General features: G+C 42.2%; 1 protein-coding gene across 1 annotated transcript; it reads right to left on the bottom strand.

The window, feature by feature from the left end:
- Positions 1 to 5,721: 5,721 nt before the first annotated feature.
- LOC115103813 (zinc finger protein 32-like) lies at positions 5,722 to 14,403 on the bottom strand. The gene is made up of 2 exons (XM_029624777.2): positions 14,165 to 14,403; positions 5,722 to 8,015 (listed from the first exon to the last, which is right to left on the bottom strand). Exons 1-2 carry the CDS (start codon positions 14,319 to 14,321, stop codon positions 7,012 to 7,014), a joined length of 1,161 nt encoding a protein of 386 aa, XP_029480637.2. The 5' UTR covers positions 14,322 to 14,403; the 3' UTR covers positions 5,722 to 7,011.
- Between the last annotated feature and the right edge of the window lie 1,707 nt (positions 14,404 to 16,110).

The raw sequence follows: 16,110 nt of genomic DNA, 5'->3' as shown, positions 1-16,110 counted from the left end.
GACAGACCGGCTAAGAGGCAATAGATAGTAAATAATAGATAGTGAAGGATACAGTATATACATATGAGATGAGTAATGCGAGATATGTAATTATTAAAGTGACTAGTGTTCCATTTATTAAAGTGGCCAATGATATCAAGTCTGTAGGTAGGAGGCAGCCTCTCTGCTAGTGGTGGCTGTTTAACAATACGATGGCCTTGAGATAGAAGCTGTTTTTCAGTCTCTCTGTCCCAGCTTTGATGCACCTGTACTGACCTCACCTTCTGGATGATAGCGGGGTGAACAGGTAGTGGCTCGGATGGTTGTTGTCCTTGATTTGTTTTTTGTGACATCGGGTGTTGTAGGTGTCCTGGAGGGCAGGTAAATTTGCCCCCGGCGATGCCTCTGGAGAGCACTGCGGTTGTGGGCGGTGCAGTTGCCATACCAGGCGTTGATCCTGCTTGACAGGATGCTCTCAATTGTGCACCTGTAAAAGTTAGTGAGGGTTTTCAGTGACAAGCCACATTCTTTCAGCCTCCTGAAGTTGAAGAGGCGCTGTTACACCTTTTTCACCACACTGTCTGTGTGCATGGACCATTTCAGTTTGTCTGTAATATGTACACAGAGGACCTTAAAACTTTCCACCTTCTCCACTGCTGTCCCGTCGATGTGGATGGGGAGTGCTCCCTTTTTTGTTTCCTGAAGTCCACGATGTCTGAAGTCCATGTTTTCCTGACATTGAGTGAGAGGTTATTTTCCTGATACCACACCCCGAGGGCCCTCACCTCCTCCCTGTAGGCTGTCTCGTCGTTGTTGGTAATCAAGCCTACCACTGTAGTGTCGTCTGCAAACTTGATGATTGAGTTGTAGGCGTGCATGGCCACGCGGTCGTGTGTGAACAGGGAGTACAGGGAGTACAGGAGGGGGCTGAGCACACACCCTTGTTGTCCTCCAGTGTTGAAGGTCAGCGGAGTGGAGATGTTGTTTCCTACCTTCACCACCTAGGGGTGGCCCGTCAGGAAGTCCAGGACCCAATTGCACAGGGCGGGGTTGAGACCTAGGGTCTCAAGCTTAATGATGAGTTTGGAGAGTACTATGGTGTTGAATGCTGAGCTGTTGTCAATGAACAGCATTCTTACATAGGTATTCCTCTCGTCCAGATGGGATAGGGCAGTGTGCAGTGCATCGTCTGTGGACCTATTGGGGCGGTAAGCAAATTGGAGTGGGTCTAGGGTGACAGGTAGGGTGGAGGTGATCTGATCCTTGACTAGTCTCTCAAAGCACTTCATGATGACAGAAGTGAGTGCTACGGGGTGCTAGTTCAGTTACCTTAGCTTTCTTGGGAACAGGAACAATGGTGGACATCTTAAAGCATGTGGGGACAGCAGACTGGGATAGGGAGAGATTGAATATGTCCACAAACACACCAGCCAGCTGGTTCTGCGCATGCTCTGAGGACGCGGCTGGGGATGCCGTCTGGGCCGGCAGCCTTGCGAGGATTAACACGTTTAAATGTTTTACTCACGGAGAAGGAGAGCCCTTAGACATCAAATTACATTTCATTAGTCACATGCGCCGAATACAACAGGTGGCCTTACAGTGAAATGCTTACTTACGTGCCCCTAACCAACAATTGAGTTAAAAATAATAAGAAGAAGAATACGAATAAGAATAAGAAATAAAAAGTAACAAGTAATTAAAGAGCAGTAGTAAAATAACATTAGCGAGACTATATACAGGGGGGTACAGAGTCAATGTGTGGGGGCACCGGTTAGTCAAGGTAATTGAGGAAATATGTACATGTAGGTAGAGTTATTAATGTGAGTAGATGATAACAACAGAGTAGCAGCGGTGTAAATAAGAGGGGGGGGGGGGCAATACAAATAGTCTGGGTAGCCATTTGATTAGATATTCAGAGGTCTTATGGCTTGGGGGTAGAAGTTGTTTAGAAGCCTATTGGAGCTTGACTTGGCGCTCCGGTACCGCTTGCCGTACGGGAGCAGAGAGAACAGTCTATAACTAGCTTATGGTAGCAGAGAGAACAGTCTATAACTAGGGTGGCTGGAGTCTTTGACCATTTTTAGGGCCTTCAGCTACTGTGGTAGCGGGCCATGTCAGTGGCACTGCATTGTCCTCAAAGCGCGTAAAGAGGTTGTTCAATTTATCTGGGAGCAAGACGTAGATGTCCGCTGTAATCCGTGATTGTCTGCCACATACGTCTTGTGTTTGAGCCACTCCACTTTGTCTCTATACTGCCACTTTGCTTGTTTGATTGCCTTATGGAGGGAATAACTACACTGTTTGTATTCGGCCATGTTTCCAGTCGCCTTGCCATGATTAAATGTGGTGGTACGTGCTTTCAGTTTTGCACGAATGCTGCCATCAATCCACAGTTTCTGGTTAGGGAAGGTTTTAATAGTCACAGTGGTTACAACATCTTCTATACACCTCCTTATAAACACGCTCACCGAGTCAGCGGATACTTCAATGTTATTGTCTGAATCAATCTGAGTCCATCCCAAATGAGAATCATAATTGCCTCAGTGTCTGGCCAATTTGGGTACTTCAAATGATATGTTGTATAGTCCCTTGGAGCATAACTTTTTTCTCATCCCAAAGATAATCCTGAATCATTCGATTGAACTGCTTAAATAGTAAGGGAGAAATGGTCACAGGGAGCATCATGGACACATAATTAAACTGGTGCCACAACCATTTTAACAGTATTTATTTTGCCTCAAAGTAAAATTAAACAACCTTCATTTATCAATATTCAAGTTTTTTTAAGTAGTGGCATCATATTAATTTGCATGATATTCTGTAGTTCGTTGCTCAGCCTTATACCCAGGTATTTCATCCCTGGTGGCACCCATTTTAACTGAAATTAAGTCATTGCAACAGGACATCATTTGGATACAGGCATAGCCTCTGACTTCTGCCAATTAATCTTATAACCACATATCTGTGAGAACATGTCAATTGTTCTCAAAACCAAAGGGATTGATGCGGCCGGTTCCCTAATAAGTAACAATATGTCGTCAGGATATACAAACAGCTCATGCTCTCTGGCACCTCCCATCACTCCCTTGATTCCTGAATCAGCTCAGATTGCTGCTGCCAAGGGCTCCAAAAATAGAGTAAAAAGGAGAGGTGAGAGAGGACTGCCCTGCTTGGTTCTTTGTTGACACATTTTTAAAAAGGAAGAGATCATACCATTTGTGAGGACTGCTGCTCTTGGATTGGAGTATAATACCTTAACCCACATGTCAAAAAGCCCCACTCCACCCTATCGAATGCCTTCTCCGCATCGAGTGAAAGGGCTGCCACCTGAGTATCCTCTTTTTGTCTCAGCCACGTGAGGTGAAGCAAACGTCTAAGGTTGTCTGTGGAGGTTCTACTTTTTACAAATCCCACCTGATCTGTGTGAGGTGAAAACCTTCTCCAGCCTCATGGCTAGTACTTTGGAGAGCACCTCACAATCAACTCCGAACGTGGGTCAGTATCTTTCTTGAGAATGAATGAAATGAGTGCAGTTGTTAAAAGTGACAGGCAGCTGCTCCAGTTCCAGAGCTTCTGCGTACACCCGTGTTAATATAGGAGCTAATACGTCAATGATCCTCATGTAATACTCAACCAGGAAGCCGTCTAACCCTGGTGACTTTCCAGACGTCATTGAGGTGACGGCTGTTCTTATCTCAGATTGTAGTATAGGAGAATCCAAATCCTCTCTCTGATCTGGGGTCATGTGAATGAAACTTCAGATCACACACTTGTTTCAATGGTGACTCAGTATTTTTCTTTTTTCTCTAACTATTTTTTCCAACTCTTTCATTTGAGACTCTAGTTTTTCAACTCTTTCTCCATCTTCCCTTTTTCTTTCTACTGGTGTGTGCTATTATTTTGCCCCTAACATAAGCTTTAGAGGCCTCCCACACCGTACTCAATCTATCAATGGAACCAATATTTGTTTGAAAAAAAGAAAAAACACTTGAGATCTTCATTGAGGGAAAGATGAAATGTTTCGCCTTGGAACAAGGACGTACTAATCCTCCATCCAGTACCATTCGTAGCCATATCAGCCTCAACTGCTATACATAATTCCACTGTTGTGTGGCCTGTCAAAGCAATAACTCTTATTTCACAATCCCATCACCTCTCTAATCATACTCTTGGAAGTTAGGAAGTCATCTATCCTGGAATGATATGAATGGTTATGTGAATAAAACGCATGTTCCTTCTCTCTAGGATTGACAAGTCTCCATATATCTACCAGACCCAGATCCCTCATTAATAGGTGTGTCGCTGCTCTGTCCCTTGGTACAGTTTTAGAATAAGTAGTTTTATCAAGAATACCATCTTGGACCTGGTTAAAGTCTCCCGCTACCACTGAATTGCCACCAATGGATTTTTCTTGAGGAAACTTACATCCAACTCATTGTTCCTTGATGCGGTAAAAAGCCTCCTTTTATCGGGAAAGAATGATAGCTTGAAGCCCTTAACTCTCTCTTCTCCCAACACATTGGCCAGCTCTCTCTCTCACCAGATCCCTGAGAAAGCAGATGATGATCGGTTTAGGCGGCAGATTTTTTTAACCTGTATTGAACTAGGCAAGTCAGTTAAGAAGAAATTCTTACTTACAATGACAGCCCACCGGGGAACAGTGGGTTCAGGGGGAGAATGGCAGATTTTTACCATCAGCTTGGGGATTTGTCAGCTTGGGGTTACTGGCTCTAACCACTAGGCTACCTGATTCTCACGTGTTATTGGTGCTAGAGAACCGGGGAGTCGTTGAAGCTCAGCTTAGTCCAGATCCACCCCCAGAGCCTCCAAGATAATTTGACTCACACATTCCCTCTGCTTGCTATCCTCCAGACCCCTAAATGTCTTGAATTGAGGCGCCCTGTCTCGGTTAGCTTGCACCCTTCTGTGGAGATCCTCAGACAGTTTGGTCGTCTTCCAGCGTTGATATCCGACCCTCTGTCTCATCTAGCCTCTGTAATATGACCGATAAATCTTCTTGCATATCCATCTGAGATTGCTTGACCTGAGAAACTTCCGATTCAAGAAATGGGACTCTACCCATTTCTTCCATGGCCTTCTGTAGGGATGATTGCTAGGCCGACAACGAGCTGGGTTCTATGTTCTGCCCTGTCAGATATACGAAGAAGCAGGCTTTGTAAATTAGTGAGATTTCAGTCTGTGTATGAAAGTGATCAGAATCTTGATATAGGCTTATGGAATTAGGGGCTCGACTCAATAGCGACTGAAATGTAAAGGCAGTGTTTCTGCCGTCGTGTGATTGCATTCACAGTAAGAAAAAACGGCATATGTCGACTCAATCGGAAATGACCTTGAATTAAATTCAAATTGCGCCATACCACGGCTCTTCAGTGATACGATTGAATCGAGCCCTAGATTTTCAATGTCTGAGGACAGTATCTCCAGTTAGTGCTGCAGATTGTGCTATGTTTGGTGATGTAGTGATTCTGGGGGAACAGACAACAAAGAGGGGTATGGCCACAGTCCTTGGCCATAAAGGTCCAGACATTGCCCTCCAATGGCTCCAAAAATCCTACAGATATCCATGAGGAAGGGAAACACAAAACGTACCATATATCAGTCTGTAGTTTCCTACCATAGACACTGTATGAACAATAACTGTATTTTAAAAAAAATATATATATATATACAAGATTAAATCAATATCATAAATGAGCAGCATTAATACAAAATTGCTGGAAATTTAAATTGGAAAAATGCAAGTACACATTTTATTGGCATATACATTTTTATATTTTCCAGACATTCTTAAAACAAACAACCAGGAATTCCTGTTTATAATGAAGTGAATATATCAAGAGACTTTGAACAGCAGACCATGAGTTTTAAACTACTCTGTAGTTAGATCAAATCAAACTTCTTTTTCATTATTTTTTTACATAGAACATTTCCTATTTCGTAACAAAGCATCCTTCACTCATGCTGCCAAACATACCCTTGTAAAACTGACCATCCTACCAATCCTCGACTTTGGCGATGTCATTTACAAAATAGCCTCCAATACCCTACTCAACAAATTGGATGCAGTCTATCACAGTGCAATCCGTTTTGTCACCAAAGCCCCATATACTACCCACAATTGCGACCTGTACGCTCTCGTTGGCTGGCCCTCGCTTTATACTCGTCGCCTAACCCACTGGCTCCATGTCATCTACAAGACCCTGCTAGGTAAAGTCCCCCCTTATCTCAGCTCGCTGGTCACAATAGCATCTCCCACCTGTAGCACACGCTCCAGCAGGTATATCTCTCTAGTCACCCCCAAAACCAATTCTTTCTTTGGCCGCCTCTCCTTCCAGTTCTCTGCTGCCAATGACTGGAACGAACTACAAAAATCTCTGAAACTGGAAACACTTATCTCCCTCACTAGCTTTAAGCACCAACTGTCAGAGCAGCTCACAGATTACTGCACCTGTACATAGCCCACCTATAATTTAGCCCAAACAACTACCTCTTTCCCTACTGTATTTAATTAATTTATTTATTTTGCTCCTTTGCACCCCATTATTTTTATTTCTACTTTGCACATTCTTCCATTGCAAATCTACCATTCCAGTGTTTTACTTGCTATATTGTAATTACTTTGCCACCATGGCCTTTTTTTGCCTTTACCTCCCTTATCTCACCTCATTTGCTCACATCGTATAAAGACTTGTTTATACTGTATTATTGACTGTATGTTTGTTTTACTCCATGTGTAACTCTGTGTCGTTGTATGTGTCGAACTGCTTTGCTTTATCTTGGCCAGGTCGCAATTGTAAATGAGAACTTGTTCTCAACTTGCCTACCTGGTTAAATAAAGGTGAAATAAAATCAAATAAAATTTACAAAAGTAAATTCATGACATCTATTTGTCTGAAATCCAGAGAATGAATGATCAAGAGTTTCCAAAGCGTGTTGTCCATCTTCCAACAAGATGTCTTTGTCCTAATTCGTTTCCTCTGTGTTTTCATTCTGTTTTCTTTACTCGTTTCTTTATTTGTGGACGTTCTCTCCTGTGTGAGTCAGTATGTGCAAGTTCAGGTTCCCCTTCCGATTAAAGCTTTTCCCACAGTCACCACAGCTAAATGGTTTCTCTCCGGTGTGAGTCAGTACGTGCCTCCTTAGGTCCCCCTTCTGAATGAAGCTTTTCCCACAGTCACCACAGCTAAATGGTTTCTCTCCTGTGTGAGTCCTTATATGTTCAGTTAGGTGTCCCTTCTGATTGAAACTCTTACCACAGTCTCCACAGCTAAATGGTTTCTCTCCTGTGTGAATCCTCGTATGTCTGGACAGATCTCCTTTGAGTTTGAAGGTCTTTCCACAAAAGGGGCAGGTGGAGGGTTTCTCCACGTGACATAGTCTGACATGGCCCTTCAATTTACAGGTGGAGTTGTACCGTTTTTTGCAGAGGCAGCATTCACTGGGTCTCTTCTTTGCGAGAGTCACATGCCCCTGCAGGCCAGCTTTCAGAGCAAACGTTTCACCACAGTCACAGCAGCGGTGAGTTTTTCTAGACGTGGTGCTGGGTTTGGAACAGTGTTCCCCCATTGATGGGATGGGATCCAATGGTGGGCTGCTGTCAAGTCCTACTGGGTCACTGCTTACAGCTGAGCTGTGACTGTAGGCATTGTTTTGATTATCTGGGGGGTCACAGGGAATGTCAAGACTCTTCAGGTGGGTAACAGTGACAAACGGTATGAGATCCACTGATTTAGAGGCACTCTCTCTGTTCTCCACCGTCTGGGTTTGGGGAAGAGTCAAGGAATGAAGAGGGTTCACCTGATCACAATCACTTTTCAAATAAAGATGAGGTAATTTGAACTCTATGATGTCAGCCTCCTGCCCTTGAAGCTGCTCTTCCTCCTGACTGGGCCTGAGTTCCTCATGTTCCCGTTTAATCTGTGTGGGCTCTGGGTCCTCCTGCCCCAGACTGGGGCTCCACTCCTGCTCACAGGGAATATTCTCTTCAGAAACAGCGAGAGAGAGCTGCAAGGAGTCTGAAGGGAAGGTGCAGAGGTTATTTGTATACCACAGAATTAAATAGAACTGAATGATACAACTGAATGATACATCTCTATGATATATAGATCTACAGCCTTTAGACATACCTGAGTGCACATACCAAAGCAATATGCTATTTCAATAAGTTTTTCATGACAGACAACTTTTAAATCATGCACAGTAAAAAAAATACATACAAAACTGTTCTATAAAGGCTCGCTAATGCTAAAGCAGGCCATTGGATTCCAGGTGGCGCCTAGTGTTTGGGTGAGTAGCTGCCGGAAGGGTTGTGGAATCCAATGGGCTGGTTTAGCATTAGCAAGCAGCATTTCAATCTTCTAATTACATCATTATCAGCGACACCTTCCATCACTGGATTGAGGTACATTTTTCAAGCAATATCCCTGATTTGTCACTGCAGTGCAAACATGGGCAAGCTGTGTTTCGACTTGAAGGAGAAGATACTCGAGTTTTAACTAGATATTTATACTGCCCTATAAAGGCAAAGAGGACTAACAACGCAAACAGTGAAACTGAGTAAAATGCCTGGAGTTTTATTTTGCTACCCAGCCAAATATGGTGTAGGTAGATACAGTGCCTTAATTAAGTATTCACACCCCTTGACTTTTTACAAATGTTATGTTACAGCCTTAATTGTAAATGGATTAAATAAATAAGAATCTCACCCATCTACACACAATAACCCATAATGACAAAGTGAAAACATGTTTAGACATTATTTATTAAAAATGAAATCTCATTTAGATAAGTATTCACACCCGAGTCAATCCTTTGTAGAAGCTCTTTTGGCAGTGATTACAGCTTTGAGTCGTCTTGGGTATATCAGCTTTGGATTTGTGAATTTTCTCCCATTTTTCCTTGCAGATAGTATCAAGCTCTGTTAAATTATATATGGAGTGGCAGTGAACAGCAATCTTCAAGTCTTTCCACAGAATTTCAATGGGATTCAAGTTCGAGCTTTGGCTGGGCCACTCAATGACTTTTACATTTTTATTCTGAGTCCATTACAGAAATGCTTTGGCTGTATGCTTTGGGTCATTGTCCTATTGGAATGTAAATATTGGCCCCCAGTCAAAGGTTGTTTGTACTCTAAAGCATATTCTCATCTAGGATTTGCCTGTTTTTGGCTCTATCCTCACCAGTCTCTTTCACTGAAAAGCATCCCCAAAGCATGATGCTGCCATCACCATGCCTCACAGTAGCGTTGGTGTTAGACAGGTGATGATCTGTGCCTGGTTTCCTCCAGACATGGTGCTTTGCATTCAGGCCAAAGAGTAACAATTTTGCCTGATCAGACCACAGAATATTTTGTCCTATACTCTCAGGAGTGGCTTCCTTCTGGCCACTCTCTCATAAAGCCCAGATTGGTGAAGTGCAATAGAGACTGTTGTCCTTCTGGCAGGTTCTCCCATCTCTGCCAAGGAACTCTGTAGTTCTATCAGAGTGATTACTGGCATCTTGGTCACCTCTCTGACCAAGGTCCTTCTTGTCCAGTTTGGTCAGATGGCCAGCTCTAGGCAGAGTCTGGGTAGTTCCATATTTTTTCAATTTCCCAATGGAGACCACTATGCGCTTGGAAACTTTCAACACCCTAGAAATTGTTTTATACCCTTCCCCAGCTATATGCCTCATCACATCTCAGAACTCTACAGACAGTTCCTTGGACTTCATGGTAGTTTCTGCTCTGACATACACTGTCAACTGTGGTACCTTATATAGACAGGTGTGTTTCTTTCTTAATCACGTCCAAACAATGTAATTGGCCACAGGTGCACTCCAATCAAGCTGTAGTTGTAGCGCAAGAATGATCAGAGGAAATTGGATGCACCTGAGCTCAAAATTAGAGCGTCATCATAAAGGGGTGTGAATACTTATGTAAATGAGAAATTTCAGTATTTCATTTTCAATACATTTGCAAAAATGTGTAAAAACATGTTTTCACTTTGTCATTATGTGTTATTGTGTGTAGATGGGTGAGAATATATCAATACTCTCTGAAGGCACTGTATGTTTGGGGCAAATCGATCACATCACCGAGTACCACTCTTCACACATTATTTTCAAGGATGGTGGTGGCTGCATCATGTTATGGATATGCTCTTCTTCGGTAAGGACTAGGGAGTTTTTTTAATAAAAATAAATGAAGAGCTGAGCACAGGCAAAATCCTAGAGGAAAACCTGCTTCAGTCTGTCTTCTAAAGACATAAAGACAAATTCACTTTTCAGCAGGACAATAACCTAAAACTCAAGGCCAAATATACACTGGAGTTGCTTACCAAGTTAACATTGAATGTTCCTGAGTGGCCTAGTTAGTTTTGACTTAAAAAAAAAAAAATCAATGACAAGACTTGAAAATGGCCATCTAGCGATGATCAACAACCAACTTGACAGAGGTTGAGGAGTTAAAAAAAAAAAACGTGGAAATAATATTGTACAATCCAGGTGTGTTTACCAAAAAAAGACTTGGCTGTAATCACTGCCAAAGGTGATTCTAACATGTATTAACTCAGGGGGTCGAATACTTATCTAATGAAGATATATTAGTTGTATTTTTTATCTTTAAAAAATAAGTTTGAATTTTTCATCCACTGTAGATCTTTGAAAAATTACAATTAAATTCATTTTAATCCCAATTTGTAACAAGAACATTTGGAAAACATCTAGGGGTGTGAATACTTTCTGAAGGCAATGGAAGTGGAAATGCATTGATGATCTTATTATAAATTCATTTTTTCTGCATATCAACCCTGACCACTGATCTGACCCCTATGCTGATACTGCACTCTGCCTTTTGTATGACCTTAAACAACTGTATGAGTAACGCAAAAAGGAAGGTGCAGTATCTACAATCTAAATGTGTTGAACCAACTTTCTTGTTGCTTTTCTTTTTGATGGAAAGAGTATGAGAGTTCTAACGAAACTCAGCAAAAAAAGAAACGTCCTCTCACTGTCAACTGCGTTTATTTTCAGCAAACTTAACATGTGTAAATATTTGTATGAACCTAACAAGATTCAACAACTGAGACATAAACTGAACAAGTTCAACAGACATGTGATTATCAGAAATGGAATGTGTTGCTGAACAAAGGGGGGGGTCAAAATCAAAAGTAACAGTCAGTAACTGGTGTGGCCACCAGCTGCATTAAGTACTGTAGTGCACCTCCTCCTCATGGACTTCACCAGACTTGCCAGATCTTGCTGTGAGATGTTATCCCACTCTTCCACCAAGGCACCTGCAAGTTCCCGGACATTTCTGGGGGGAATGGCTATAGCCCTCCCCTCCGATCCAACAGGTCCCATACGTGCTCACTGGGATTGAGATCCAGGCTTTTTGCTGGCCATGGCAGAACACTGACATTCCTGTCTTGGAGGAAATCATGCACAGAATGAGCAGTATGACCCTCCAGTATTGTCATGCTGGAGGGTCATGTCAGAATGAGCCTGCAGGAAGGGTATCACATGAGGGAGGAGGATGTCTTCCTTGCAACGCACAGCGTTGAGATTGCCTGCAATGACAACAAGCTCAGTCCGATGATGCTGTGACACACTGCCCCAGACCACGACGGACCCTCCACTTCCAAATCAATCCCGCTCCAGAGTACAGGCCTCGGTGTAACGCTGATTCCTTCGACGAAAAACGCAAATCATTCCATAACCCCAAAACCGCGACTCATCAGTGAAGAGCACCTTTTGCCAGTCCTGCCTGGTCCAGCGACGGTGGGTTTGTGCCTATAAGCGACATTGTTGCCGGTGATGGTTGATGAGGACCTGCCTTACAACAGGCCTACAAGCCCTCAGTCCAGCCTCTCTCAGCCTATTGCGGACAGTTTGAGCACTGATGGAGGGATTGTGTGTTCCTGGTGTAACTCGGGCAGTTGTTGCCATCATGTACCTGTCCCGCAGGTGTGATATTCAGATGCACCGATCCTGTGCAGGTGTTGTTACACATGGTCTGCCACTGCGAGGACGATCAGCTATCCGTGCTGTCTCCCTGTCTTACACGTCTCACAGTACGGACATTGCAATTTATTGCCCTGGCTACATCTGCAGTCCTCATGCCTCCTTGCAGCATGCCTAAGGCACATTCACACAGATGTGCAGGGACCTTGGGCATCTTTCTTTTGGTGTTTTTCAGAGTCAGTAGAAAGGCCTCTTTAGTGTCCTACGTTTTCATAACTGTGACCTTAATTGCCTACCCACTGTAAGCTGTTAGTATATTAACGTCCTTCCACAGGTGCATGTTCATTAAATGTTTATGGTTCATTGAACAAGCATGGGAAACCATGTTTAAACCCTTTACAATGAAGATCTGTGAAATTACTTGGATTTTTACAAATTATCTTTGAAAGACAGGGTCCTGAAAAAGGGGCGTTTCTTTTTTTGCTGAGTTTACATTCCAACTGTATTTAACAGCTTTATGTAGTTATGTTTTCACGTTTTGAATGTTGTATTTAAGTAACCCTCAAGACCTTTTTCACCTTAAGAAATATTTAATCACAGAGAATGTTTACTTAATAAATATTTCACATTGCATAACTATCTTTATAACTCTTGTCATTTGCTTTATCTTAGCTAGCTTTTACATATTTTGTTTTATCTTTCTCACCATTTATGGGTATTTGCAGTTCTATCGTAATTGTTGCGCCGGACTGTGGTATGTTTATTCTGGTGCCAGTATTATGGTGTGCCTGATTATGATCAGGATGGCCTGAACTCGGAACCCAGTAGAATAGCAAGGCAAACCACAGTAACTGCAGTAGGGATGTTAATAAAAGTTGACCATTAGTCACTGAAAATACATTTGACCGTCATGCTTATCAGTCTATCGGTTAATTTGCATAATTCGGTGGAATTAAATTGGTGTCCGAATTTAACAAAATCGGTCTTAAAACAGACAGTGTCTTGGTCGACGGGGAATTGTTATTTAGCCGAAAATATGAATGTACAGTGAGTTATCGTTAAAAAGTATCTTTCTTATGTCAACTAATGGCTGTCAGTGAGCCGAGACTCTAAGCAGGCTACAGGGAGCAGTGGGCGAGAGGTGCAAAACGTTTCACAGCCTCTCTCTCATGTTCTACTGGTTTTTATATCAACTTTCTTTCGTTGTCAAGATGCCAAAGTCACAATCCTAGTCATAGTAACAACCCTTCCTAGTTGTTGCACATTTACATTTCCCTCTAAATGTTGAATGGAAATGTTATTCTCGGTCACATGAATCTGTTCTTATCAGGTGCGTCTTTTAGAAGAGTGTTTTCCCGCAAATTGCATTTTGGCAAATGTTTGAAAAGGATGCATTCCATTCTCTGCTTCATTACAGTAGTTGCATGTTCAATAATATGAGAGGATAGACTTGCTATTGTCGCATGTTTTTTAAGCTCTTAATGGAAAATGTCCGTTCCTTTACTTGGATTTTGTAGTTCATAATCTAAGTAAAAAACAAGGCAAATAGCAGTAAGTGAAGTTACTGCACTCTGAACCAATGGTGTGCGATTGCGGAGCACAATTCGTAACTTTTACAGTCAACAGAGGCATATAACAATAATTACAATTTGATGTGTTGAATGTGTCCTTCGCTAACAAGTTGCGTTTAAAACAGCTTTTTATCCCGGGTCTCTAATTTTCCGCCTGTAGAAGTGAGAGTTCACATTGTAATTTACACTCGGGTGACTGTTTGGTCTAGAATGGCACAGGCGGAAAATGGGAGACCGTAGATACACTGTTTTAAACGGAACAGCACATTCAACACTTCTAATAGTAAGGATTGTTCGTAGATATACTAAATATGCTTCTTGACTGGAAACCTTTATGGTGAATCCGAATAGTTTAGATTTGGTTTATCAAGGACGCCTGGCTATGGAAGCGTCCGCAACGAGCTGTCTGTAAACAATGGCGTTGCAGGAACGAAGCAAGATTCCACCCCTCTCTGAACAACTAACGTTAGTTATTGCAAATTGGAAACTCCTGTTTCTCTTAAACATAAAATAATTTTACCAACACTTTGTAACAAGATAAAAACATACTACAAAGCTTGATTTGTGTCTCAACAAAATGTTGACCAAAAGTGTAATTACTGCTGTTTGCAATTTTAAGGCAGAATAGATCGAAATGATACGAGCTATTTTACATGGTTTTATGTCCGGTGTTATCCGCAGTAGTCTCCGTAGACGATAATTCTCCTCCTGGTACTCCGCTACCGTTTTCTCAACTGCTCCGAAAATCTCCACAGCAGCCGCCTTTAAACGTTCATTTAAAAACACATACAACAACTGTAATTTAGACATTTTCAGATAGTCAGCTAGTTTTCGCTTCGTTCACAAGGAAAGAATGGTTGCCACAAACAAAACAAACCCGCTCCCCGTTTTACTTCCGTATTGTCTTCTTCTGTTTATATCAGTGGGTGGTGAACTCATAAAAACACCACAGCCCCCCCATGTGGATGGAGTTTCACTACAGACCAGTGATGGAAATAGATAACTTAATGTGGGGAAGTTTTAATTAGTAAAAGGGTGATCTTGGGATGATCATTTCTTGCATGAACTGAAAGACAACACATTGTAATACAGGCGACTCCTGACAACTGGAGTCAGGGCGGCAGGGTAACCAAAATGTTACAAGTTCAAATCCCCGAGCTGACAAGGTACAAATCTGTTGTTCTGAACAGGCAGAACAACTGTTCCTGGGCTGTCATTGAAAATAAGAAATAGTTCTTAACTTACTTGCCTAGTTAGGTCAAATAAATAACTGCAATGGCTTGGGACTGAATGCCTTGCAATAATTTTCTTTTGCAATTATTTTTCAAACTCACCTGTTTTGTATTCTAGGGACTTTAGTGAGTAGACTGGAACATGGTTTTATGGACATACAATCAATATTTGTTCCATATAGTGTCCAGGGGCCATACACATCTATTTGACCACTGTAAAAATCCAGCAACAGTTGCTATGACCTAGCTATTTGTTCAATTTACATGTGTTGTTTTCTAGGGACTCTAAGGTGTAGATTGCACCATGTTTTTTTTGGAGACACAATCAATATATTTTTTTCTGTACAGTGCAATATTTGTACCATATAGTGTCCATTAAGCTATTTGACCACAGTAAAAGTCCACAAACTCATCTATCAAGCCATCAAGAGGATTGTGACCTAGTGTGAGAGAGGTGGCAGGAAGCCTCTCAGCCTGCCTTGGTTTGTTTTGTACTACCGCTTTTGGCATGCCTTGTCGTCTTTTTTCCCTTTTTGTTTTTATTTATGTTTTGCCACCATCTGAACAAATAATAATCTGCTTGGACTGGCCTAACATGGGAGTCCTGACTGAGCTATCCCTGGACCTAAGGTAAGGTTGCTGGCTCCCAGGTACATACTGTACATTCATCACCTAGTCACATACACTTTTACCCCTAGATATAACGAGTGGAGCCACATCATCAGTCGGCTCGATATTGGTTTCGTAACATCACAGGCACTTTTCAAACAGGAAGGCAGTGAATATGAACTCTGTGATATCCGCCTCCAGCCATTGAAGCAGGAGTTCCTCCTGTTCCTCTTGAATATCTGTGGGCTCTGGGTCAAAAGACAGAGTGAGGTGATCAGCTGTGGAGTCTGTTTGGAGCAGTTAGTGGAGCTGCTGTTATAAAACAGGTTACATTAGGACTCGGCAAGGACACCGACAGAGAAGATATGTACTCTTTTCTGTTTATATAACACATGCAGAGACGGCAGAGACTAGAACTAAGAGCTGGAAAATTGTGATAGAAAGCAGGGGATCAGTGCAGTGGAGCTACCAGCGGAGTTGACTCAGCTGCCTCCATGCGCAGGGCTGCAAAGCTAGATATTCATACAGTGCCTTGCGAAAGTATTCGGCCCCCCTGAACTTTGCGACCTTTTGCCACATTTCAGGCTTCAAACATAAAGATATAAAACTGTATTTTTATGTGAAGAATCAACAACAAGTGGGACACAATCATGAAGTGGAACAACATTTATTGGATATTTCAAACTTTTTTAACAAATCAAAAACTGAAAAATTGGGCGTGCAAAATTATTCAGCCCCCTTAAGTTAATACTTTGTAA

This window comes from Oncorhynchus nerka, linkage group LG21, assembly GCF_034236695.1.
Source record: "Oncorhynchus nerka isolate Pitt River linkage group LG21, Oner_Uvic_2.0, whole genome shotgun sequence".
Lineage (NCBI taxonomy): Eukaryota > Metazoa > Chordata > Actinopteri > Salmoniformes > Salmonidae > Oncorhynchus > Oncorhynchus nerka.
This window is presented reverse-complemented; position numbering and strand designations above follow the sequence as displayed.

What these genes read in the sequence shown, in the direction of transcription:
- LOC115103813 (XM_029624777.2), bottom strand. Translation starts at nt 14,321, where the DNA reads ATGTCTAAATTACAGTTGTTGTATGTGTTTTTAAATGAACGTTTAAAG. An exon ending in AACACCGGACATAAAACCAT is followed by an intron (nt 8,016 to 14,164) that starts GTAAAATAGCTC and finishes CCTTCCCTTCAG; the next exon opens with ACTCCTTGCAGCTCTCTCTC.